We start from the raw sequence: 26,650 nt of genomic DNA, 5'->3' as shown, positions 1-26,650 counted from the left end.
CTAATATATCTAATATACTAATAGTACTAATATACTTTCAATATCTATAAGTGTGATTTATTTTTTCAAAGACAGCTGATATGAAGAGGGTGTAATTATAGTTTCTTTATCCATGTAAAATGAAAATAGCAGATCTACAAACTCACAACACATTGCATCGTGGTCCGTTGTGAACTTGTAGATCTGCTATTTTCATGCTATATTTTTTGAACATTTCTGAAAAATCTTTGCATTTCTTTATCATGTCAAAATGTTTACTTTTGAATACTTAAGTATTTAATAAAGTATTTATATATAGAAAAAGGGTTATAGTCTCCGCCCCCTGTCCATCCGTGTGTCCGTCAGTGTGTGTGTGTGTGTGTAGGTCTGTCTGTGAGCAGCTAATCTCCGGCACCGTTGGACCGATCAACATGAAACTGTGTGTTATATATACACATACTCCTTGGAGGCTGTAAAAACCTCTGCCCCACATTTCTCTCATCGGCCTGTTACATCTACTGCCAGGTGGTAGATTTGTGCAAAACACTTTTATTTATATTATTCCTACACATTTTGTCCAAACACATTACCTCCATTGTCATGTGATCCAAGACAGATCTGTCAAGATTTTTCACTTTCCATCCTGATTGGCCAAGATTGGCTACTAAAGTTTGTAGGAATGGCACGTTTTGAACAAAATCCCTCAAATCATGAACGCAGCGTTAAATGCTGTGAAAAATTGCTGGCCCACAATAAGCTACTATTCATAGATGTAATATACAGTGGTAATGTCCTATATGATCCATTGATCCCGTTGATTATTAGTTGATAATCCCGTGGGGTCACATATAAAGAAGGGATGGAAGGATGAGGATTGTTGTGGTGGACTTGCACATTGGACTTTATGGGTGAAGCACCCCCTCCCACCTGCACATTGGTTGGCCTGGTCAGCCAGTTAAACATTGTAAGGGAAACACTGCACTAACCAACATGGACACAGTCCAGGTCTACTCACTTGAGAGTCTCCAGTGCAGCTGAGAGCTTCTTCAGACCAGCGTCTCCTAAGTGGCTGAAGTTCAAGTCCAGCTGTTTCAGATGGGAGGGGTTGAAGGTCAGACCTGAAGCCAGAGAAGAACAGCCTTCCTCTGTGACCCCACAGCCTGACAACCTGCAGAGAAATACATATTTAACAAACTGCGGTTGATGTTCAAGTAGAGATCCACACAGAGAGAAAACACATTATTTACCTCAGGATCTGCAGTCTACAATGTGGACTCTTCAGTACAGCAGAGAGCTGGTCCAGTTGTGATTTCTGCAGGCTGATGAAACTGAGATCCAATTCTCTCAAATGGGAAAGATTAGAGCTGAGAACTGAGGCCAGAACGTCAAATCCTGTCTGTGTGATGTTACAGCCAACAAGTCTGTAATTACAGAATAAATATCTGGATTGATTATCAGAGTTTTGGAGTAAAGACCCAAGAAATGGAAAGGGCAGGCAGGCAGAAATAATGTGAAGTAAATTATCTTAATCTACATCACTTCTTGGAAAGTGCAACGAAACCTATTCAGAAACGAGATAGTAATACTACGCAACTAGATAAGGATAATATACTGTATTGTGTGTGTGTGTGTGTGTGTGTGTGTGTGTGTGTGTGTGTGTGTGTGTGTGTGTGTGTGTGTGTGTGTGTGTGTGTGTGTGTGTGTGTGTGTGTGGTAAAAAGTAATTTTCTTTTCTGTTTCTAGACATGAAACGGCGTAAAGTCCCTCTGGGCAAGGGAGGAGGAGCAAAGTTTCTAGGGGTAATGTAATGGATGCTCAACATATTTTAAGAAGTTCTTGTTGTTTGAATTTATGGTATTAATAGTTGGCATTAATAATATAGTTACACATAATATAAAAAACCAGGGGATGATCTAACACATCCAACAACTCATAGTGTAATCACAAGTAGTCATGTTTTAAATCTGTAATACTGTACAGAAGAGACTGCTAGTGCTGGTGGGCTGGAGAACCAGCAATCCATCAGTCTGTGTTTACACCAGTTTGACACTCAATGATTGTGTAACTGGACCTGATATTTCCCTATAGCAGCCATGATGGATCACATATTGTAGTTACTGTACAGTATCATTGTGATGTGATGCAAGAGTGAGGACAAACACAAACTCGGACCGTATCATGATTCTAGTCAGTGTGGGATACCATGATGTCAACTTTATTCACACTCTTATTATTATAATCACACAATACAATATAAAACAGAACTAATTGAAAGAATGCTGGTTAATTAATCTGACCTTAGTATCTCCAGTCTACAATGTGGACTCTTCAATCCAGCGAAGATGGATGAATCATCCTTTATGTCATTATAGCTGAGGTCCAATTCTCTTAGAGGTGAAGGATTAGAGCTGAGAGCTGAAGACACAATGTCAAAGTCTGGCTTTTTGAGTTGACAGCCAACAAATCTGTAAATGTAGATTATGTAAAATCTGAGATTATCAACACAGATTAGATCACGTTCATGTTCAAGGAAATTAACTAAGATAATGTACTGTATATCTAGTTAACCAGATATTAACAGGTCATATACGAACAGGGAACCAGACAACATAAAAGTGAAAGACAGATCATCTGTATAATACAGTGTGTAACTTTGCATGGATCTTTGAATTAACTTAGTCATCGCATTGTATTTATTTGTATTCTTTTTTTTTTTTTACTTTTTCTCCCACAGATTGTGTCTCACAGAAATAGGTACACATGGTGTGTATTGTCTGCCACAGCATTTATGGTCAATTATATAGGTTTAGCCATGATAGGAATGGGATTTAAGAATCATGATAATGTTGCATAATCAGTCTGTCTGTCCAACAACATATATTAAAAAATACAGGCAATGCCTAAAATGTCCTCTAGTACCACACCATTAGTGATGTCTCGCTTGACATAAAACAAACATAAACATGAAACGTATCGATCACACTATTAGTGATGTCTGTATTGCCATAAACGTATCAAACACATCCGTGCTCTAAGGCTGACAAAAACGTACTTATGAAGTGACATCACAGCCTTTCCTCTAGCGCCACACTTTGGCCAAAAGGGACTTTAGTAGAGTTTTTGTTTTATATTCACATACATGTCACATTAAAGTTTTTCTTTTGTTCACAATATGGATGAAACGTTAAGTGAATATTCAATATAAACCCTGGTGCTGATAATATTTTCTCTTCTTAATTTTTAGCCCCACTAATAAAGTACTTTGGTGCAAATAAAATGTACTCTACCATTCGGTCACTTGCACAACTTTTTAATGTTTAGCCCCACTAATGAAAGTGCTGAGGACGATATTAAAGTGAGGCTAAACTACTTTAGTCTGGTTGGGTGTACCTAGGTCTTTTAGACTCTGTTTTACCCGGGACTAGTCTTTATTTACACTAGGCATGTACCAGTATACTGTATTATGGTATTATCACGGTATAAACAGCTACGGTATTGATACTGTGAGATTTACGAGCTGAGGCCCAGACCACTGGCGAAGCGGTCCGGGCACCTAGGCTCCAATGTATCCTGTGTTGCAGGTTCGAGTCCCGATCCCGACGGCCTTTGCTGCGTGTCACTCCCCATCTCTCTCTCCCGTTTCCTGTCTACCTACTGTACTGTACAGTAGGTAGACAGGACTGTACTCACACGAGCCTGTGACCAAATAAAACATTATCTGACTAACATTACTTCTTTGACTTCAGCAGCAGTCAATGAAATCATTCATAATCATCATTATGTCCCCGTCAAAAAATAAGTATCGCTCACTGACATGACGACACAAGGACGTGATAAATATGTCATAGGCAAACAAATCGCCGCCCACCTCTTTGAGCGGCGTGTTGATGACAATCTCTGTGATTCCACGTGCCATATTAACCCTGCACAACTTTTTAAAGACAAGGTTAGATTAACTAACATAACTCCTTTGTTGTGCGATGGTTTCTAGTTCAAAAGAGCGAGAGTACAAGCTGTCATCATGTCGCCACGAACATTATTCTAAGTAGTACGGCAGTGTTGTCCAAAAGGGCAGATCTACAAGTCTCTTCATCGTCACATCGCAATGCATTGCAGTGGCGTCCACCCACAACAGTTTACACGCCCCTCTGATAAATTGACTATACTAGACCATACCCGTGGGGGGATATGCGCACATGATCTGGAAACCTGGGAGCCAGCGAACACAAAAACGCAAATAAACAGCTGAGATTTTGTGTAATCGGAAAACAGGCTTCGCTGTTAGGTGCACATGGTAATGGTCAATGGCTGTGTGCAAATTCAGATCAATTGCTCCAGCCACTGAGGAGAAACGGGCAGGACAATTTTGGACTCACCACTACACCTCTACACCACGCACTACAGAGGTTTGTCAAATTATAGGAGGATATTGTTTAAACCCATAATTATTTTGTATCAGATATGTATGAATGAATAACAATAAGCTTTAAAATCCTAACTTGAGATTTTACTCAATTCATAGTGTGTCAGTTAGTTTCATTTTGGCAAACAAGCCTTATAAATATTAATGATTAAAACACAAAAAAAAACATATTTATGCTGTATACACCGTGACATACCGTATACCACGGTATTGTCCTACATACCGTACCGTAATGTAAAATTCCATACAGCCTAATTTGCACATACACACAATACCACCAGTCACTATTTGAGACCTGATTATCATTGGATATTTTATGTTAACCATCATTTCTACTTATAGTTTTAGGTGTGATGGTAGTTTGATTCTCTTCTAATAAGTTTTCTATTCACATGACTACTAACCGAGCCTTTCTGCTGTTCCTCACAGCTGGGATGAGTCTACATTTCCCACATGGTGATGTGTTGTATTTGTGCAGGTCCAACTCATCCAGAACCGCCTCTGATGTCAGCAGCATGAAGGCCAGAGCTGAACACTGGGACTCAGACAGTGCTGTCTTTGATCTGTCCCCTGACTTCAGGTACTGTTGGATCTCCTGATGTACTGAGTGGTCGTTCATCTCCATCAAACAGTGGAAGCAGAGAGAGAATCATCATTTTTTTCCATCTTCTTCAGGTTGTTGACTACTTTCTGGATCTTCTTCTTCTTCTTTCTGCTCTGAAGACTGTTCACTGTCTGACCTAGCAGGCCTCCTAACAGACTCTGGTTGGACTCCAGTGAGAGGCCATGAAGGAAGCGGACAAATAGGTCCAGGTGGCCATTCTTACTCTTCAGGGCTTTTTCCATGGCTCTCTGCAAGAAGACATCCAGGGTAATTTCTTCTTCTTCTGCTTCTTCTTTTTCTTTTTCTTCTCCGTCTTCTTCGTCATCGTCTTCGTCTTCTTCGTCTTTTTCTCCTCCTCCCAGGAATGTCTTCAGTACCTTCGTGTTCTTCTGTGTGAAACAGTGGAACAGGTAGACTGCAGCCAGAAACTCCTGGATGCTCAGATGAACAAAGCTGTAGACTTTTCTCTGAGATTGCACAGTCTCTTCTTTGAAGATCTCTGTGCACACTCCTGAGTACAGCGAGGCGTCGTTCACATCAAGACCAAACTCTTCCACGTCTTCTTGGTAGAACATGATGTTACCTTTCTCCAGATGTTCAAACGCCAGCCTGCCCAGCTTCAGAAGAACTTCCCTGTCAGTGTTGGACATTGGAAGATTGCTAGTTGCTCCACTAACTCCCAGCAGTCTTTGTGACTTGTTCTTCAACCAGGTCTTCATGTTCATCATCTTCGCCTTCATAGGATGTGTCTCATCATACTTCAGTTTCTTCCTCTTTGTCTGGATCAACAGGAAGTGGCTGTACATCGCAGTCAGGTTCTTAGGCAGTTGTCCTGTCTCGTCTGTCTTCACCATGTCCTCCAGAACGGTAGCAGTTATCCAACAGAAGACTGGGATGTGACACATGATGTGGATGCTCCTCGATGTCTTCATGTGTGAGATGATTGTGCTGGCCAGCTTCTCATCACTGAATCTCTTCCTGAAGAACTCCTCCTTCTGGGGGTCTGTGAACCCTCGTACTTCTGTCACCATGTCAACACATGCAGGAGGGATCTGATTGGCTGCGGCAGGTCTGGTAGTTATCCAGAGGAGAGCTGAGGGGAGCAGATTCCCCTTGATGAGGTTTGTCAACAGGATGTCCACTGATGATGTCACTGTGACATCAGAAACAATGTCATTGTTGTGGAAATTCATTGAAAACCTGCTTTCATCCAGACCATCAAAGATGAAGCCAACTTTCCAGACAGCGAGCTGCTCTGCTGTGACCTTCTTTAATGTTGGGTGGAAAGCATGGATCAGGTTGAGAAGACTGTACTGCTTATCTTTGACCAAGTTCAGCTCCCGGAACGAAAAGGGAATCAGGAGAATGACGTCTTGATTTTTCAAACCCTTTGCCCAGTCCAGAGTGAACTTACGCACAGAGAATGTTTTTCCAATGCCAGCGATGCCCTTGGTCAGAACTCTTCTGTTGGGTTTGTCTCTGCCAAGGAGGAGGGGCTTAAATATGTCACAGCACTTGATTGGTTCATCATGGAGGGTCTTCATTTTGGAAGCTGTCTCAAGCTGCCAGACCTCATGTTGGTTATTAACCCCTTCACTCTCTCCCACTGTGATGTAGAGCTCTGTGTAGATGCTGGTGAGGGAGGGCACTTCAGTGACGTATGTCACACGATCAAGCCTGTTCAAACTGATCTTATAATCCTTTAAATCCTCCTGCAGACTGACATCTGCTATGAGAAGATAATTAATACATGTTGAACATTCAGGCTAATATATAACTTTACATCTAATATACCATATCATTAAAATAAGTCTTAAACGCCCTCCAGTTTAAAATAAATACAAAAACAAATAGAAAGAAAGAAAACGGGCCAAATAAATAACATTGGCTAACTTAGGCTAATGCATATGTTTAGCATCAGTTTGGACATTTAGTCTGATGATATCTTATGCTATTTAAGCATTTCAGTAATTGATATGAAATGTTAATTAGTGTAAAATATGTCCAGTCTTACTTTGTTCACTGGATGTCTTTAGAGGTGTGGTTCTGGATCTCTCTCTGTGGAGATGAAGACAATATATTTAGATAATAGATATTGTAATATATTAACTTATATTATTAACGGTATTTAACCACTTAAGACCTACTTTACAAGGAATAACGCCGATATTGTGTACAAGCTCATGAAGTGTTGTGATGCCATGTGTTGTGAGCTTGTAGATCTGCTATTTTTGCTATGTTTTTCAAAATATACAATATATAGATATAGACATCACCTGGCCTACATGATACAAACACACAGCCCAGTTGTACAGTCAACATGTGTTCTTATATGTTCTTATATCACTGTAGGACATAGTTGCACATAGTCAACATGTGTTCTTATGACACTATCAATACATTATTCAGTAAAATAGAACATCAAACCGTCATTACATTATTCACCAGCAGTGTTGGGCAGTACATGTTACTTAGTAATATTTTACTGTGATAGAATTACTTTCACGAGTATCGGGTAGTTTGACACTGCCATGCAAAGTACACACATACTATAGGCATACTTTCAACACTTTAAAGTATTGTAATTATTTTGAATTTGTCTCAGTCAAAGACACAAACATTTCAGTCTGTTGTAAACTTTGTGCAACAAATAGCCTTCAACCGCAATGTATTCAATTGACATCTGTCATAACACCTGGCCCTTAGCACAATTGAATCCATTCTTTTTAGGCCTACCTTTTTTTTTTGGGTGGCCCACCGGCCGTTTGGCGGCCCGTAAATGGCGCGGCCGTTCTGGGATTTTCCCGAATTTCCCAGTGGCCAGCACGTCCCTGACTAAACCTCACACCAAAAACTCACCTAACCCCTGTTCATGACGCTAGGGTGATACTAGACCTCACACCAAAAACTCACCTAACCCCTGTTCATGATGCTAGGGTGATACTAGAACTCACACCTAGGACTCACCTAACCCCTGTTCATGATGCTAGGGTGATACTAGACCTCACACCTAGGACTCACCTAACCCCTGTTCATGATGCTAGGGTGATACTAGACCTCACACCTAGGACTCACCTCACCCCTGTTCATGATGCTAGTGATACTAGACCTCACACCTAAAACTCACCTAACCCCTGCTCATGATGCTAGGGTGATACTAGACCTCACACCAAACACTCACCTAACCCCTGTTCATGATGCTAGTGATACTAGACCTCACACCTAAAACTCACCTAACCCCTGCTCATGATGCTAGGGTGATACTAGACCTCACACCAAACACTCACCTAACCCCTGTTCATGATGCTAGGGGTGGGATGGCTCAGGGTAGAGGACAGAGTACAGCAACTTGTAATGGACCTGGTCTTCAAGATACTCAAGGGACCAGTGCCCATGTTCCTGTCTATCTACTTCAATAATGTGAGAGACACACAGGCACAACACCAGAGGTAGCTCAAATGAAATGTGTTCTACTGTTATGCCACCAAAATGTGGAATGCCCTACAAACAGCCATCAAAGGTGTGACACCCTACCCTCCTTCAAAACCACCATACAAGAGTCTTCTAGCCGCACACCAGAATTGTCTGGACCCCCTATACTTGTATTGCTCCTAGTGTTGAGGATTTCTTGTATGTCTTTAAATGTCATGATGAATTGAATACACAGGACCACAATGGAAACGAACCCTCAGGGCTTTTTGTGTTATCCTTTTACCATCATTATATAATCATACCACTGTACTTTTTGCAAATGGTTAATACAATATTGAATCACATTTATTTTTTAATGGAATTATTTGAAGCATGTGTAACGGCAGGTTTGAGAGGCTTCAATGTGTTTAGTAGACTACTGCTGATTGGGTGAATTTTAACTGTTTCTGTAAAGGATGATTATTGCTTGATATATATGGAATATGCAGAAAAACAGTAAAAGTAATACGTAATATATGTAATATAATAGATTACTATTAACCAAGTAATAAGTCATAAACAATGAATACTTTTTTTAGAGGAGTAATAAGTAGGGTGGGGGACATAATCTCTGGCATGGCCTTGGTTTTTATGAGACCACTTTGTTGTTATAGTGTTGTGTGTATATTGTATAGTGTGTATATTGTATAGTGTTATAGTGTGTATATTGTATAGTGTTATAGTGTGTATAGTGTTATAGTGTGTATATTGTATAGTATTATAGTGTGTATATTGTATAGTGTTATAGTGTGTATATTGTATAGTGTTATAGTGTGTATATTGTATAGTGTTATAGTGTGTATATTGTATAGTGTTATAGTGTAGTGTATATTGTATAGTGTTATATTGTGTATATTGTATAGTGTAGTGTATATTGTGTAGTGTTGTAGTGTGTATATTGTAGTGTTATAGTGTCTATATTGTATAGTGTTATAGTGTAGTGTATAATGTTATATTGTGTATATTGTATAGTGTTATAGTGTTATAGTGTAGTGTATATTGTATAGTGTTATAGTGTGTATATTGTATTGTGTTATAGTGTGTATATTGTATAGTGTTATAATGTGTATATTGTATAGTGTTATAGTGTGTATATTGTATAGGACGATTCACATACTGTGTGTGTGGAGGTCCAGGTTCATTACTGAAGACAGGAGGCATTCCTTTAGACTTGTCACTCTTCACAGACAGAAGGCTGGGTGTTGGAGGCTCTGGTCTGTGGTGAAGACTTCTGGAATCATAACAATGTTTATACATTTATCATGTGAATGAAAAAGTCACTTTGTTTGTATGTAGTATGAGAGTGTAAAGCTTTTTGGGTTCCGGCTCTTTGATGTTGAAACAACAGGGAAAACTACAAAAAAGTGCAATAAAATAGCAATAGAAACAGTATTACACAGAATTTTGTTAGACAGATAAACAGACAAACAGACATACAGATAAACAGACAGATACACAGACAGACATACAGACAGATAAACAGACAGACAGACAGAAACTGTATGAGGAAAAACAGGGATGCTCCGTTTCGCTGCCCGTCGCGTTGTTGTCAACTTGTTGAAAGCCAGTTCAACTCTGGCACGGGACGGATGTGTGTGTGTCTCTGTGTCTCTGTCTCTCTGTCTGTCTGTCTGTCTGTCTGTCTGTCTGTCTGTGTGTGTGTCAGACTGCTCCTTCCTGCTTCATGGAAATAAAACCTGTACTCGCCTTTCATTGCAAATTAATTACTAGGCAAGTTTTCAAAATAATCTTTTGAAAATAAGAATATTTTAAGAATCTTTGGATAAGAATCTTTGGATAAGAATCTTTGGATAAGAATCTTTGGATAAGAATCTTTGGATAAGAATCTTTTGAAAATAGCAGGTCTACAAGCTCACAATGCTTCACATCACGACGCATTGTGAGCTTGTAGACCTGCTATTTTCAAATGGCCGAAATGCATATAGGGCTGAAGTGGTTACTGTATGTTTTGTAATAATAATGAAAATCTACAAAGTAACTAAAGTTTTCAAATAACTGTTGTGGAGTAAAAGTATATATTTAGTATATATATATTTGTCTCTAAGATGCAGTGAAGTAGAAGTAAAAGTATTGAAAATTGGAAATTCTCCAGTAAAGTAAAAGTCCCTCAATATTGTAGTACAGTACAGTACAGTACTCGAGTAAATGTACTTAGTTACTTTCCACCACTGGTGTGCTGCTGTGCTTTGTGGTGTTGTCACGTGACTAGCAGCGTGAAGCAGCTGCAGGCTAGCCTAGCCCACATGCTGAGACATGCCCACAATGGCTCTGGATTCATCCTTCTTGGTGACTTCAACTTCCCGACTTAGAAGCAGCTAGACCTTCGACCTAGTTCTTTCTCCATCTCCTCCTACCCACGAGGCTGGCAACCAACTGGACCTGATCTTCACCAGATGCTGCTCTACTGCTAACCTGTCCATCACTCCTCTTTCTAGTGAAAAGGGTAAGAAATTATCTGATAACTTTTTCATGTCCTACTCTCTCTCTCTCTCTCTCTCTCCTCTCCCCCCTCAGAGCCCCTCCCTACCCACATGGTTTCTTCACGTCGCAATCTTCGCTCACTTTCCCCCACTGATCTTTCCTCTTCTGTTCTCCCTGCCGCTGAATCCTTCGCAATTCTATCCCCTGATACAGCCACAGATCTTCTTTTCTCTACTCTATCCTCTTCTCTCGACCATCTCTGTCCACTCACCACCAGGCCTGCACGCCAAACTCCACCTGCCCCCTGGTTGTCGGACTCACTGAGAGACGGAGCCTGAGAGTTGCTGAGCGCAAATGGAGAAATGGCAACCTCCCGGAGGAGGGAGGTTGCCAATCTCTCCTTTCTACTTTTTCCTCCTCTTTATCAGCTGCTAAAGCTGCTTTCTTCTGCACTAAAATTCAGGCTTCTGCTTCCAACCCTAAAAAACTCTTTGAAACTTTCTCCTCTCTCCTGCAACCACCACCCCCTCCTCCCTCCTCGTCCCTCCTCCCTGACGATTTCACCAACTTCTTTGACAAGAAGGTGAACGATATCCGATCCTCCTTCCCTCCTCTCCCGGCTGTTGCCCTGCACACTACCCACACCCGTCTGCCTTCCACCCCTCCCTCTCTACCTTCATCTACTCCTCTTCCCTCCCCCTCTCCCTCCCCCTCTCTATCCCACTTTTCTCCCCTCTCCCCTAACGAGGTACTTCTCCTTGTTACCTCTAGTTGCCCCACCACATGCTCCCTGGACCCGGTCCCATCCACTCTGCTGCAGTCCACTGCACCTGAACTTCTTCCCTTCTTAACCCACCTTATTAACCCACCTTATTTGACGTCTGGTTACGTTCCCTCTGCTTTCAAGACTGCCAGAGTCACCCCCCTCCTGAAGAAACCGACACTTGACCCCTCTGAGATCTACAGAACTAAGAACTACAGACCGGTTTCCCTTCTATCCAAAACTCTTGAACGTGCCGTGTTCAAACAACTGTCCTCGTACCTCCACCAGAACAACCTCCTGGACTCCCACCAGTCTGGGTTCCAAGTGGGTCACTCGACCGAGACTGCCCTCCTGGCAGTGACGGATTCGCTGCCAGGAGGCAGGACAAGACCGAGCTGATGTTCCTCCCGGGGAAGGGCTGTCCCCACTGAGACATGGCCATCACCATTGATAATGCTGTGGTGTCTACACGGTCACAACTTTTTTCTGTTCTGGCCCCACAGTGGTGGAATGAACTCCCCACTGATGTCAGGACAGCAGAGTCACTGCCCATCTTTCGCCGCAGGCTGAAAACCCACCTCTTCAGGAAACACTACCCTTCCTCTTTGCCTTGCCTACTTGTTGTTAACTAGTTGTACAAACTCTTGTTTTATTATTGTATTGTTTTATTGGATCTTCTTTAGTCAATACACTTATTTGTTTTAGCTCTTGCTCATTTGATTTGCTATTTGTCTCATCTGTTAAAGAAATGCACTGCACTTAAAACTTCTGGTGATTAGTAGTTTCGTTCCCTACCTGTTGAATGCACTTATTGTAAGTCGCTTTGGATAAAAGCGTCTGCTAAATGACTGTAATGTAATGGTCTAGGGGGATATTCACTGCGCGAAATGTTTACCTTATTAATACTAGTCCATACCCGGTGAAGTGCGCAGGCAAAGTTGTTAGTGTGCACGGCGGACCCGCACGCCTTGTTTTCATAGACCCGGTTGCTTGTTTCTCTCGCGAAATTGGGCAACCCTGTTGTTTAATCTGAAGACATTAATGTGGTTATTAATGTTTTCTTTGGGATGTTGCGTGGTAGTGGTGTACCTCATAGTGGTGAAGATGATATCCAAAGCGCCGTCCATGTCTTATAAGGCAGCCTCGTGCGAGTCCCCACGCACGCATGCACGGCAGTGGGTCTATGGATTCGACGCATGCGCAGTTTTGATCATTCATCCCACCTACTTGTTCTTATTTTAACCTACCTAGACCAGAGGGCACTGGCATCCTATCTCATTTGGTGTTTTTAAATCCTTTGAAGTTTTTAGCTTTTTAATTAAATGGTACAAATCCAGTGCTTTGTGTTCTAATCTATAAACACAACTCTGGTTTTATTACTGAATTTTCCGAGCTCCTGTCCCTGACTACCCAGCGTTATGACAGCATCATTCTATTGGGTGACTTGAATGTCCATGTCTGCTGTCCTTCCAACTCTTTATCCACTGATTTTATTAATCTCACAGAGTCATTTGATTTTATACAGTTCGTCACTGGGGCTACTCACCGCTTGGGCCACACCTTAGATTTAGTTTTATCCTTGGGTTTGGCTCTCAGTACTGTGGAGTTACTCGACGAGTTAATGGTCCTCGGTGTGACTGGCCACATAGCCTTGGTCTTTACTGCCCCACTCCCCCGCCCTCCCCCCAACCGCCCTGCTCCTATTAGATCACGTGTTTGTTATTCCAAACCAGCCAGCGCCTTTTGTAATGCCTTTACATCTTCCCCATTTCCATACCCCTCTGGGCAGCTTACCGACAATGCTGATATCAATGTCATGGTCGACAGTTTTAACAGCAACTGTCTAACAATCCTGGACTCCATTGCACCATTCAGAACCAGAACCCCAGAATTCAACCCAAATCCGTGGCTCAATGAGCACACCCGGTCAGTCAAAAGAAAGCGCAGAGAAGCAGAATGGAAGTGAAAGTCTACCAAACACCCCGATTCCCTCATCAAACTTAAACAACTCATGAAAACCTACCAGGAGGCTGTCATCCATGCCAAATTCAAATACTACTCTGATATTATTTTTAAAAATTGCAATAAGCCCAGGACCCTTTTCTCAGTAATTAACTCTGTTACTAAATCCCCGATCATTCACCAACTAGAACCATCACCAGAACAATGTGAAAAACTACCGACATTCTTCATCAATAAAGTATTAAACATTCGCCTCCAGATCCCATCCACCACTGACACCTCAATATCACCCAACATTCCTGCTCCTTTACATCAGTTCGAACCTACTACCCTGACAATACTCACTAAAACTATATCACAAATGAAATCCTCATCCTGCAATCTGGATACAATTCCAACCTCCCTATTAAAAGAGGTAATTGAAACAGTCGGTCCTTCCATTCTTACCATAATTAACCACTCTTCTCACTCACCTGTCCAACTACAATCTGTTCGAAAAGTTTCAATTCGGTTTTAGAGCACTCCACAGTAAGGTCACCAACGACCTACTGATGACACTTGACGATGGGGATGCTGCAATACTGGTCCTCCTTTACCTGAGCGCGGCATTCCACACAGTCGACCACGCCACTCTGTTGAGCCGACTGGAGTCATGGGTCGGTCTTGGGGGCAGTGCTCTCCAGCTGATGAGCTCCTATCTCACAGCAAGGACTGTCTTGGTCAAGATAGATAATACAAACTTCCTCCGCCCCCCTCATTCACGGTGTCCCACAAGGATCAATTCTTGGTCTTCTACTTTTCTCTATCTACATGCTTCCCTTAGGTCAAATAATCCATAAACACAACATTAATTTCCACTGTTATGCAGATGATACCCAACTTTACCTGCCACTCAACACCTCTAACCCCAACTGTTTATCTTCCCTTAAAGGGACATTTCGCCGATTTTGCAACCAGATCTTATTTTAATGAAGTTTAGGACTCAAGAAACAAGATCCTGTTTTTTTTTTGTGTATAATCTGTGTTTTTAGATATCTAGTAATCTTCGAAGATCTCGTGACGTTATTTACGTCACGACCATATGGTCTCATTCCTTTCCGCACTACATTGTCTCGACGCGTCTCAGTCAGACCAGCTCCAAAGAAAGTCCCAAGGGGTGTCCCCAAGATTTGGTCCAACCTTGAACCTTCTTGGACTCCACCCCTTTGTTTTGAGTTGTAAATAATCCCCACCCCTTTAGCTGCGTTCCCCGTTCAGATTTGTATCATGGCGTCAGCACGCACACCTGAGTCAGAGGATTCCATGGAGGAAGCTGACTATTTGCAAGTTATTGCTGATTCTGAAATACAGCAGGGCTATTTATTTGAACCGGAGTATAGCGATGAACAGCTCCAGCGCAGGGACGAGGAAGAGGCGTGGCGGCTGCTACTCAAGCAGCCAGGCAGGCAGCAGGCTCTGCTGTTGCGGACGAGGCGAGCAGCAACGCATCGGGATAATTCTTGGTGGAACATACACAGTAGCCTGTCCTATCCTATACATGAGGGACACAACGTGAGTGCTGGCATCAATCTTTTATTATTGGATTTGTGGAGCCGTGGCGTGCATACGGAAAGTTAGTTTATTGTTTACTTTGACTGTAGCCCTGAAACATGACGGTCATGGTGGAACTTCAACCTGGTTTTGGCACTTTTTCCATTTACAGCCTGTTCATCTACATTAACGGTCAGATTTCAAATATAACGTTTTTACCCCCTTGCCACGGATGTTACAATTGTAATCGGGTGGGTCTAAGTACCCGTATCTTCCATATTGTTCAATAATTTAAAAAAAATTTAATCCGAACGGTGGCCATTTTCTCTTAGATGTATAATGTATCAGAGTGCAATACACATCCCAACCGATAGGGTCGCGTAATTGAAAGCATAAGGAGAAAATGGCCACAGATTGGATTAAAATGCTTTTTATTAAACAATACGGAAGATACTGGTACTTAGACCCACCCGATTCAAATTGTAACATGATCCGTGGCATGAGGTCAGGACTTTATATTTGAAATCTGAACGTTTATGTAGATGTACGGTCTGTACATGTAGAAAGTGCAAACACCAGGTTGAAGCTCCGCCATGACTGTCATGTTTCAGAGCTACTGAGTTTCATGACGTCGGCGCCGCTCGGCAGGTCCCGAAAATAGAAGATCTACAAGCTCACAACGCGTCGCGGACTCGACACTTTGTGAGCTTGTAGGTCTGCTATTTTCGGTGCGCATGCAACTAAGAATACATTAGGTATCACGTCGGATGATATCCATGTAAACTACAAGTCTAATCTAATGTGTTCTTTCCAATGACAGGACAGAAAGTCATCAGCCTGCAAAAATGAAGGAACTGCAGATGAAGACCTGGGACTACAGCCATATTTTCTAAATAAAACGGTTACATTTACACACTGCTTGCTCTACTCATTGGTATATTCTACATTGTGTAAGCATTTATAATGACAAAATGTATGAACACCCAATTCTATAATGGTTCTTTTGAACTGTTTCATGATATAGGATAGGAGATGGTCTTTCATTTGACAGAATGGTACATAATTACGTGACTGTAAGCATTACAGATATAATAGTGAAACTCTTGTACATTCTGTTAGTATTTACTTCTACATGTAATCATTATTTTTCTGGGGACCCCAGCACATTGGAATCAACTTTACTGGTCTTTAGATACAATAGGCTAGAGTAAAACCTAATATTATCCATATAACACCAATTGAAATCTTGAGGAAAAAAAGCGCTAAATGTATGGAATATTTTTGAGACATTTTAACAACACAAATCTGGTACAGGGGTCCTTGGCAGAAATTATTATTTCAGATGAGGGTCCGTGGACAAGTACAAAATTATTTTATTTATGTATTTAAAAACAAGCCCAAAAAAAGTAACCCACAACTACCAATATTTACAAAGTCCCAGAGTCGCTTATAATAAGCAGACATGGCAACACTGGTTGATGTCGCGCGCGGGGGGGCGCGCGGTGGCGCGTCCAAAATGAAGATCCATGGTGGTGGTGAGTGTTTCTTTTTTTCTTTGTTTTCTAAACATGATGATGGCGACGATCACATCACAGCTGGTAACGTGCGCGTGGAACGCTTACCGTCTGTCCTGCCTGTGGTGTGTGTGGAACAGGTCGGCTCCCGCGCGCGCGTGCGTGCACATACGAGCACGACGTCTAAGCCTTAGATCTCACCGCAGATGTGTGTAAACTTTTGTGTAAAGGCGAGTTCGGGTCGGGGCGACCCTCGGATCACTTGGCTTATGTGTTTGGGGTCAGGTAAAGTTCATCCCCGCGCACATACGAGCACCATGTCTAGCCTTAGATCTCACCGCAGATGTGTGTAAACTTCTGTGTAACTGTGTAAAGGCGACCCCGGTCGGGGCGACCTCGGATCACTTGGCTGATGTGTTTGGGGTCAGGAAAAGTGCATTCCCGTGCGTGTATGAGCATGCTCGTGCACATTACGAGCGCAAGCATGTGACGTGCACACGGATGCTTTCCCCGGGTGCTCTATGCATGCTTTCCCCGGGTTCTTCCCCTCTCCCTGATCACATGCAGCCCTGCGTGCACATTACAAGCGCAAGCTGGTAACGTGCACGTTTTCCACGGGTGCTGCATGTTTTCCCCAGGTTCTGCCCCACTCACTGAACACAGGCTTGCTGCTCGGCTGCACTTGCTGCTCGGATCAAACTTTCGTTTGATATGAGCAGATTGGTGGACCCCCTGACTTTATGTGACTTTAGTGTTTTGTAATAACATTTTTTATGTGATCACTTGACCAGATGATGAGATTTTACAACTTTTCTGTGGTTGGTCTAGATGGATGGAATTTCTTGACAATGTAGGGAAGGACTTCATCTAATGTAAGACACAAAAAAGACCACTTCGCGTAGATCTATGCGATTGGCACGCTGCGGCTTTAAATAGGTTCGCGTAGATCTACGCGATTGGCAGTCAATGTGTTAAGGTTGGGTATGCGGGGTACCCAACCCAACCTTGCACACTAATTTACAATCAATAGCTAAAGATTGAACGCGAACATGTCTTGCTTTATAATAATTTGCACATGTAACTTAACTAAGCATGAGATCACTTTGTCATGTTATAGTGTGTATATTGTATAGTAGGATTCACATACTTTGTGTGTGGAGGTCCAGGTTCATTACTGAAGTCAGGAGGTGCCCATCTAGACTGGTCACTCTTCATAGACACACAGCTGGGCGTTGGAGACTCTGGTCTGTGGTGAACACTTCTAGAATCATAACAATACAATTATCATGTGAATTAAAAAGTCAATTTGTTTGTATGTAGTCTCTTTGATGATGAAACAACAAGAATACTACAAATAATTGCAATAAAATAGCAATATAAACAGTATTAAAAAGTAGTTTAATGTATAGATAGATATAGATAGAGAAATAGATATTCCATAGTTTGTTACATGGATCAGTGGTTCTCAAAGTGGGGTTCGAGAACCCCCAGGGGTTCTTAAGGGGGTTCCACGGGGTCCCCAGCAAAAGTGGTTAATATAACATCAGGATCAGTTTGACTAATTTAAACCTATATACATCAGTTGTTCGATAACAGCAGATAAACAGCGTTGTGAGATTGTAGATCTGCATTTTTATCTTGAAAAAAATTTTGATTTTTTTTAACACATTGTTCGTAGTCCGTAGTACTACGGGCTAGGGTCTTTTTAATGGTCCACGTTAGATTACCCCCTCAGGCACATTGTGGGTTAATCTCTTTAAGGATAAGGATAGGATAATTCCTTTTAACAGGTCGTTCATGAAAGTCCTTGCGGTCTTATTTCCAATGAGAACCTGTGAGCAATTAGGGGTTAAGAGTCTTGCTCAGGGACAAATTTCATTTCATCGACACATATGCTGGCCTGGCCTGGAATCGAACCTGGGGCAACCAGGGCCTCTGGCTCCCTAGGCGGGCTCCCTAACCACTCAGCTATGGCCGCCCCATTTTCATGTAAATTACATAGAAGTTGAAAAAAAAATTATCTGGACACGTGATCACACAAAACACATTATTACAAAACACTAAAGCCGCGATATAACGTCAATCAGGGGGTCCGCCATCAAACCGTAAGTTTAATCCGAGCAGCGAGCGGCTGCCTGTGATCAGTGAGAGGGGAGCACCCGGGGGAAGCTTGCAGCACCCGGGGGAAGCGTCCGTGTGCACGTCACATGCTTGCGCTCGTAATGTGCACGAGCATGCTCGTACACGTGCGGGGATGCACTTTTCCTGACCCCAAACACATCAGCCGAGTGATGTGGTCGCGTCGCTATCATTGTTTTGAAACAAATAAAGAAAAACTTACCGCGATCATTGCAACACGCGAGCGTCACAGTCGCCATAGCCTCGATCTCCAGGCTTTTATCGTTTAGTTTTGCTAAAAAATAAAAGCCTGGACCAGCGCGTCGGTGTACCCGGTATAGGTGTTTAAGTGTTTAATTTCCCCAACCAACCAGAGTGCAGTGGGCGTCTCTCGTAATGTTGTGTTTACGGGGCGGGGGCTGACGGACAGATCGGTGAACCAATGGGATCAGGCGCATTCTCTCCGTGCTGATTTTAAACCCGCCCCTCTATACATGAAAGCAGGAAGGCTAGTGCTAGTGCTAGTCGCCATGAATCCGTCGATGGAGTATTTTTTTTTTTATGGATGAATCCGTGTGCTATTGTGTGTGTGTGTGTGTGTGTGTGTGTGTGTGTGTGTGTGTGTGTGTGTGTGTGTGTTTGTGTGAGGCTGCGCGGACGCTCGCTCACACACACAGTGTATGATTATTTTGGGGGGTCACGCCCTGGCATCCCTTATTTTTATTTATTTATTTTCACAAATTGTCATAAATGGCCACAGCGACAAATGTACAATCAAAAGCATTTTTAATTTTTTTTAATAAACATGACGATGTCAATGAAGGCGCAAAATAAATGTGAAACACTTTTGAAATATTTTTTTATGCCTCTAAAGTGTGTCTTCACTAAAATGCTCATAACTCTGATTCTAAACAAAAACGTCTGTTTTTGGTGAAAACCAAGCTGTATTCAACAACCTCTAGCTAAAAAACGGAACATGCTATCAACTCACTTTTTTTCAGGTGAGATTGAGAGATTCTAAGCGTTGTTTCAAGATATTCCATGTGTTCATAGTCATAGTTCAAAATATTCTGTGGGTCCTCAAAGATGAGTCAGAATGGTCAAAATGTCTGGCAGTGGGGAAGCCTGTTCTAGAAAACCATGTGTTAGCCGTTTGTTCAGTCTGTCTGTAGTGCAGCTTCACCACTGAATGACTTCATTCACAAACTGCACACATAGTATCGTACATTGAATAGGGAGGACAAACTGTTATTCATTTATTATTTTGTAGTAGTTTACACATGCATGAGATCATTTTGTTGTGTTATAGTGGTGTGTATATTGTATAGTGTTGTGTGTATTGTATAGTGTTATATTGTTGTGTATATTGTATAGTGTTATAGTGTTGTGTATATTGTATAGTGTTATAGTGTTGTGTATAGTGTTATAGTGTTGTGTATATTGTATAGTGTTGTGTATATTGTTGTGTATATTGTTTAGTGCGCGCACGCGTGTGTGTGTGTGTGTGTGTGTGTGGTATAACGCCAACATATTTAAATATGCAGGGATTGACTTCCTTGGCCTATTTATTGACAGTTTGCACACGAAATGTGGCTCTTGTCAATCTAGTAGTTTGCTACATTAGTCACAGACAGACAGACAGACAGACAGACAGACAGACAGACAGACAGACAAAGAAGTGGCGAACATAATCTCAGGCATGGCCTTCGTTTTGGCAGAGATAACAATCAATCGCTTGACCACTGAACACCACATTGTTGTGATTTGTACGACTTCATTCACAAACATCACACTAACTTACTATCAACAGCTAAAGATTAAACGCGAACATGTCTTCATTTATAGTAATTTGCACATGTAACTTAGCATGAGATCACTTTGTCATGTTATATTGTGTATATTGTATAGTGTTATAGTGTTGTGTATATTGTATAGGAGGATTCACATACTTTGTATGTGAAGGTCCAGGTTCATTACTGAAGTCAGGAGGTGCCCATCTAGACCGGTCACTCTTCATAGACAGACAGCTGGGTGTTGGAGGCTCTGGTCTGTGATGAACACTTCTGGAATCATATAAATGTTTATTCAATTATCATGTGAATGGAAGTGAGTCAAAGAGAGTGGGTAATTTATCTAATAAAACTGGAATGGTGGTGCCTGGGAAACAGTGCGTTACTGCGTTTGCAAAGAGGACATATTTGATGATGGAGTCGCCAACAATCAACAATTTCTGGGAAATGAGGCTGCTGGAGCTGCTGCGACGTGGGGGGCTGTTGTGGAGGGGGGGGGGTGGTGACTGAGGGGGAGAGAGATAGTTTTATAGTGTTGTGGATATTGTATAGTGTTATAATGTTGTGTATATTGTATAGCGTTATGTATATTGTATAGTGTTATAATGTTGTGTATATTGTATAGTGTTGTGTATATTGTATAGTGTTATAATGTCATGTATATTGTATGGTGGAGTCTCCCGTCGATCCGACGGATGAGTAGACATGCAGTCATTTCCTTTTAGCGTGGCTCCTCATGTGGGAGTGTAGCCCTATCCCTGGGACACACAGTCTTCCACAGATACTGCAGGGAGTTTTGTCCTGTGTTGAGGTGAGAGGTCCACGTGTCCTGCGGTCTCTCTTGTCTTGGATTGATGCCGCTCTTGCCTGTTCGAAAGTCTCAATGCCTTGGGTAACTTGGTGCCTCCACCCTTCCCTGTCGGTAGCTTTATCCTCCCAGTTTGCTGCATCAATTTTGCAGCTCCTGAGGTTGGCCTTCAGTGTGTCTCTGAAGCGGAGAAGGGGTCTTCCCAGGCCACGCTGCCCCTCCTTCAGCTGCCCGTAGAGCAGCATCTTTGGTATGCGGCTATCAGGCATTCGGACAACATGACCTGCCCACTGGAGCTGGGCCTTGATGATCAGGCTTTCAACGCTGGGTAGACCACACTTCTGCAGTACCTTGAGATTTGACACCTTGTCCTGCCACTTGATGTTGCATATTGAGCGCAGGCACCTCTGGTGAAACCGTTCCAGTTGCTGGATGTGACGACGGTAGGTTGTCCAAGTTTCACAACCGTAGAGTAGGGCACTCAAGACTACTGCTCTGTAGACAGCAGTTTTTGTGTTCAGTTTTATACCATGATTTTTCCACAGCTTCTTCGTCAGTCTTCCAAAGGATGAGCTTGCTTTGGAGATGCGCAATGAGATCTCGTTGTCCAGAGATCCATTGCTAGAGATGGTGCTGCCTAGGTAACAAAACTTATCTACGGTCTTGAGATCCGTATTGTCTATGGTCACTGGTGGTGGGGGGAGCACAGCAGGGTTCCGAGTTGATGGAGGTGGTTGAAACATGGCCTCTGTCTTCCCCAAGCTTATAGTCAGACCAAAGCGCCTACAGGATACTGAGAAGCGGTTTACGATGTACTGGATGTCGTCAGGAGTGGTAGCTGTCAGTGCACAGTCATCAGCAAAGAGGAATTCCCGCAGTAGAGCCTCAAACACTTTGGTCCTTGCCTGGAGTCTCCGCAAGTTGAATAGTTTGCCACTGAAGCGGAACTGGATGTAAACACCTCTTTCACAGTCTGTGAAAGCATCTAGCAGCATCGCGGAGAACAGGATGGAGAAGAGGGTTGGTGCCAGAACGCATCCTTGCTTCACTCCATTCCTGACTGGGAACGGCTCGGATGCATCACCATTTTCTTGGACCCTGGCTTGCATTCCATCATGAGAGGAAGCGATGAGATCGATCAACTTATCTGGACAGCCAAACTTGCCAAGGATCTTCCACAGGCCCTCACGATTGACTGTGTCAAAGGCCTTGGTGAGGTCGACAAACACCATATAAAGGCCTTTGTTCTGCTCTCTGCACTTTTCTTGCAACTGGCGGATGGCAAAGATCATGTCACAAGTACCTCTGCCTGCACGGAAACCACATTGGGATTCAGGGACAGCATTCTCAGCTACATGGCTGATGAGCCGGTTGAGGATGATTCTTGCCAAGATCTTTCCTGCGATGCTCAGGAGGGCTATACCGCGATGGTTATCGCAAGATGCCCTGTCCCCTTTCCTCTTGTAGATATGCACTATGGATGCGTCCTTGAAGTCTTGAGGGACTTCACCCTTCTTCCAGATTAACTGGTACAGGGACGTTAGCTTCTCTACTAGTGCCATACATCCTCTCTTGTAGATGTCTGCGGGCAACCCATCACCTCCCGGTGCCTTTCCAGAAGTGGTCTGTTGGAGAGCTTTCACTGTCTCCACTGGTAGGGGGGTCAGCCAGTTCGACTTTCACTGGCAGCTGAGGTATTATGGCAATTGCCTCTGTATATTGTATAGTGTTGTGGTTATTGTGTAGTGTTGTGGATTTTGTATAGTGTTATAGTATGGTGTATATTGTATAGTGTTAGAATGTTGTATATATTGTATAGTGTTGTGTATATTGTATAGTGTTATAGTTTTGTGTATATTGTATAGGAAGAATTCACATACTGTGTGTGTGGAGGTCCAGGTTCATTACTGAAGTCAGGAGGTGCCCATCTAGACCGGTCACTCTTCATAGACAGACAGCTGGGTGTTGGAGGCTCTGGTCTATGATGAACACTTCTGGAATCATATAAATGTTTATTCAATTATCATGTGAATGGAAGTGAGTCAAAGAGAGTGGGTAATTTATCTAATAAAACTGGAATGGTGGCGCCTGGGAAACAGTGCGTTACTGCGTTTGCAAAGAGGACATATTTGATGATGGAGTCGCCAACAATCAACAATTTCTGGGAAATGAGACTGCTGGAGCTGCTGCGACGTGGGGGGCTGTTGTGGAGGGGGGTGGTGACTGAGGGGGAGAGATATAGTTTTATAGTGTTGTGTATATTGTATAGTGTTATAATGTCATGTATATTGTATAGTGTTGTGGTTATTGTGTAGTGTTGTGGATATTGTATAGTGTTATAGTATTGTGTACTGTATAGTGTTAGGATGTTGTATATATTGTATAGTGTTGTGTATATTGTATAGTGTTATAATTTTGTGTATATTGTATAGGAGGTTTCACATACTGTGTGTGTGGAGGTCCAGGTTCATTACTGAAGTTAAGAGGTTGTCCTTTAGAACAGTCACTTTTCATAGACACACAGCTGGGTGTTGGAGACTCTGGTCTGTGAAGAACACTTCTGGAATCATATGAATGTTTATTCAATTATCATGTGAATGAAAATGTCAGTGTGTCTTCATTCTTTATTGTTCTGTCCCATCATACAAGTATAAGATAGTAAAGGTCTTGGGTTTAGGCTCCTTGAAGTTGCAGTAACAAGAAAACAGTAATACAATAACTATAGAAACAGATAAAGAAGAGACTTGTAAGAAAGACAGACAGACAGACAGACAGACAGACAGACAGACAGACAGACAGACAGACAGACTTCAAAAGAGACATGATATTTGTTATGATCAAATTATATTGATTGTAAAACTGTTTATAGAGAACTTCCCCTGAAGTCATGTGACTTAGGTCACGTTTAGACGACCGCACTCACCCTCTCTCCCCCAGGGAAGAGCAGTTGACACCTCGAGACCCCCCGCAGACCGGCCCGCAGACCGTCATTGTTCAAGTTAATGGATGATTTGCATTTCACTGTCAGCTTGGCCAAGGGACTTCATTAGTCCAATACTAGGCTAATAATGAAATAATAATAAAATAACTGTGTTGTTCCCGTAAATCTAACCTCTAAATGCTGTATTTCATCTAAGCATTGTGAAAAGCATGTTTATAGTGTAGCAGAGAGAAAGCGAGAGAGAGAGAGAACTGCTGCGCAGCGCTGTGTCTATGTTTGCTTATTATAAGCGACTTTGGGCTTGTTTTTCACGTCTTTCTATTATTATTATTATTATAATTATATATATATAATTACATTATAATGGTAATAATTTTCTACTTCACTACACCTCAGAGGCAAATATTGTACTTTTACTCCACTACAATTATTTGAAAACTTTAGTTACTAGTTACTCTTTTTCGAATTCAGTCATTGTACCCAGTAAAAGGGATACACTTGTTGAATGCCCTACCAACTGACAAAAACAAACTGACCAAAGCTGCAAACACTAATGTTAGGCACGTTTTGAAACGTTAATGTCACTGCTTTCATGAATGTAATTTGGGAATGTTATTTTTTCGTACTTGTTTAGATTAGAGCTTCATGCATGTCCTTTTGTAAATGATTTTTTATTAGGTAAATATTTATAGAAAGGTCTAACCAGGGACTGGGGTTGCAAATTAGCCTCGGCTATAAACCCCATATACAATGCAATGTTTTCCTTGATTTTGTGTTGTTTGTTTAATTCTGGACTTTGACCTGTAACAGAGTACATATATTGCACACATTTACATTATTCAAGGTATGATTTCAGTGCATTCCTCTGGAATGGCCGAAAGATTGGTACCTTTGTATTATTGTTAATTATGGAAGATGTGCTAACAGGTGCTAATAGTCCACTCAAGTGCATCCAGCCACATCACCTGACCTTCATCATCATCATCTTCATCATTATCATCTCATTATTCAATGTTTGATTTGGTAATATTCATTACTAACTTTAGTTACTAGTTACTTTGCAGATATAAATGATTACGTTATAAAACATTAAACAGGGGAAACTGTCGCGCTTTTCTTTACAGTCCTTTGGTCAAGGTTGACTGCAGGTGCAGTGGTCTAAAAAATAAGTTAAGAAAACTCTTTAAACTTTAGACAGAAAATATAATTATTATATAGTAAGACTCTAAAAATCCCCACATACACAAATGACAAATCACAAATCATGATGACATATAGGAGACAGACAGAAATACACACTACTGCTTCATGCCTCACTGTTTTCTCAGGGCACAACGCATGCATTTCATAGAACTGCCTGCTTATTTCTCTCGCAAAATTTGACAACCCATTTTTCTCACGTTCACTGCAAAGCGGCGGAAAAAGATCAGATCTACAAGCATACAGCTTGTCACGCAGCAACTGTTTTGTGCTTGTAGATCAGATATTTTGCGCAGGATTGGGCACATACCGACGTGTTGCATAATAGGCAAATAATGTGAATAGTATTATGAATAATAATAATATTGGTTTGTCAAGAGATATCCATGTGTTTTGGACAATGGAGACAGTCACGTAATTAGTCAGAGGCTTCAGTGGTTCATATAGGATTATTTCACTGAAGAGTTTAATGTACTGCTACATATTGAGCTGTTTTATACACTTTTTTTTAAATAAAGATTTTACATACAGAATCTGCAGTTACCATGACAAGTTAGCCTATTTTATTATGTTTCTGCCTGCCTGCAACAACATATGTGAGCTCACTGACTGAGCAGAGTGCAATTGAAATGTTAATAGATATTTTAAAAAAATATATATACCACATATTACCAGCTGCTTGCAAAGCTAGCGCTGGTCTATATTCAGTATGACCTAATCGTTATCAACTCGTCATCCTCGACATATTTGCAACATGTTTTCAATCATTGGCTGTCCTGGCTGTCCTTCACTCTTTCAAGCCAATGGGGACACTTCCCCGTTTTGCCTGTCCTTTAAGCCAATGGGGAGACGGGCCCTCCTCCCATGCTATGGGATCATACGCCCCCTCCCCTGTCTAGCGCAGGGAACACAGCTGAGCAGACATACAAGCCCACACCACTTTCATCAGCTACGCGTTGTGGTCTTGCAGATCGACTGGGGCATAACAGCTCTGCTCCGTTACTGCATGTCGCACACGGACAGAGACAGGAGCTCTTCTACAAGACGGAAGATGTTACTTAACAACTTGCGCTGTTATCATAATTATTAAAGTTTCTTAAATGTA

At 42.0% G+C, this 26,650-nt stretch overlaps 2 protein-coding genes across 2 annotated transcripts in view; both read right to left on the bottom strand.

Moving 5' to 3' along the window:
* LOC308102372 (uncharacterized protein) overlaps window positions 1-26,650 on the bottom strand; it is a 1,220,233-nt gene that overhangs the window by 264,438 nt on the left and 929,145 nt on the right. The window lies entirely within an intron of this gene.
* The window catches only part of LOC308102183 (NACHT, LRR and PYD domains-containing protein 3-like), a 73,875-nt gene that overhangs the window by 10,795 nt on the left and 36,430 nt on the right, over window positions 1-26,650 (bottom strand). Inside the window, 11 exon segments of the mRNA XM_080451785.1 lie at window positions 995-1,147; window positions 1,227-1,400; window positions 2,277-2,444; window positions 4,807-5,041; window positions 5,044-6,735; window positions 7,021-7,064; window positions 9,595-9,708; window positions 17,836-17,949; window positions 20,756-20,869; window positions 23,285-23,398; window positions 23,851-23,964. Of these exon segments, the coding sequence (XP_080307911.1) occupies window positions 995-1,147; window positions 1,227-1,400; window positions 2,277-2,444; window positions 4,807-5,041; window positions 5,044-6,735; window positions 7,021-7,064; window positions 9,595-9,708; window positions 17,836-17,949; window positions 20,756-20,869; window positions 23,285-23,398; window positions 23,851-23,964 (3,036 nt within the window).

This window comes from Gymnoscopelus braueri (genome assembly GCF_963280865.1).
Source record: "Gymnoscopelus braueri genome assembly, chromosome: 15".
Classification (NCBI taxonomy): domain Eukaryota; kingdom Metazoa; phylum Chordata; class Actinopteri; order Myctophiformes; family Myctophidae; genus Gymnoscopelus; species Gymnoscopelus braueri.
The sequence above is the reverse complement of the archived record's forward strand: the minus strand, read 5'-3'. Positions and strand labels throughout refer to the sequence as shown.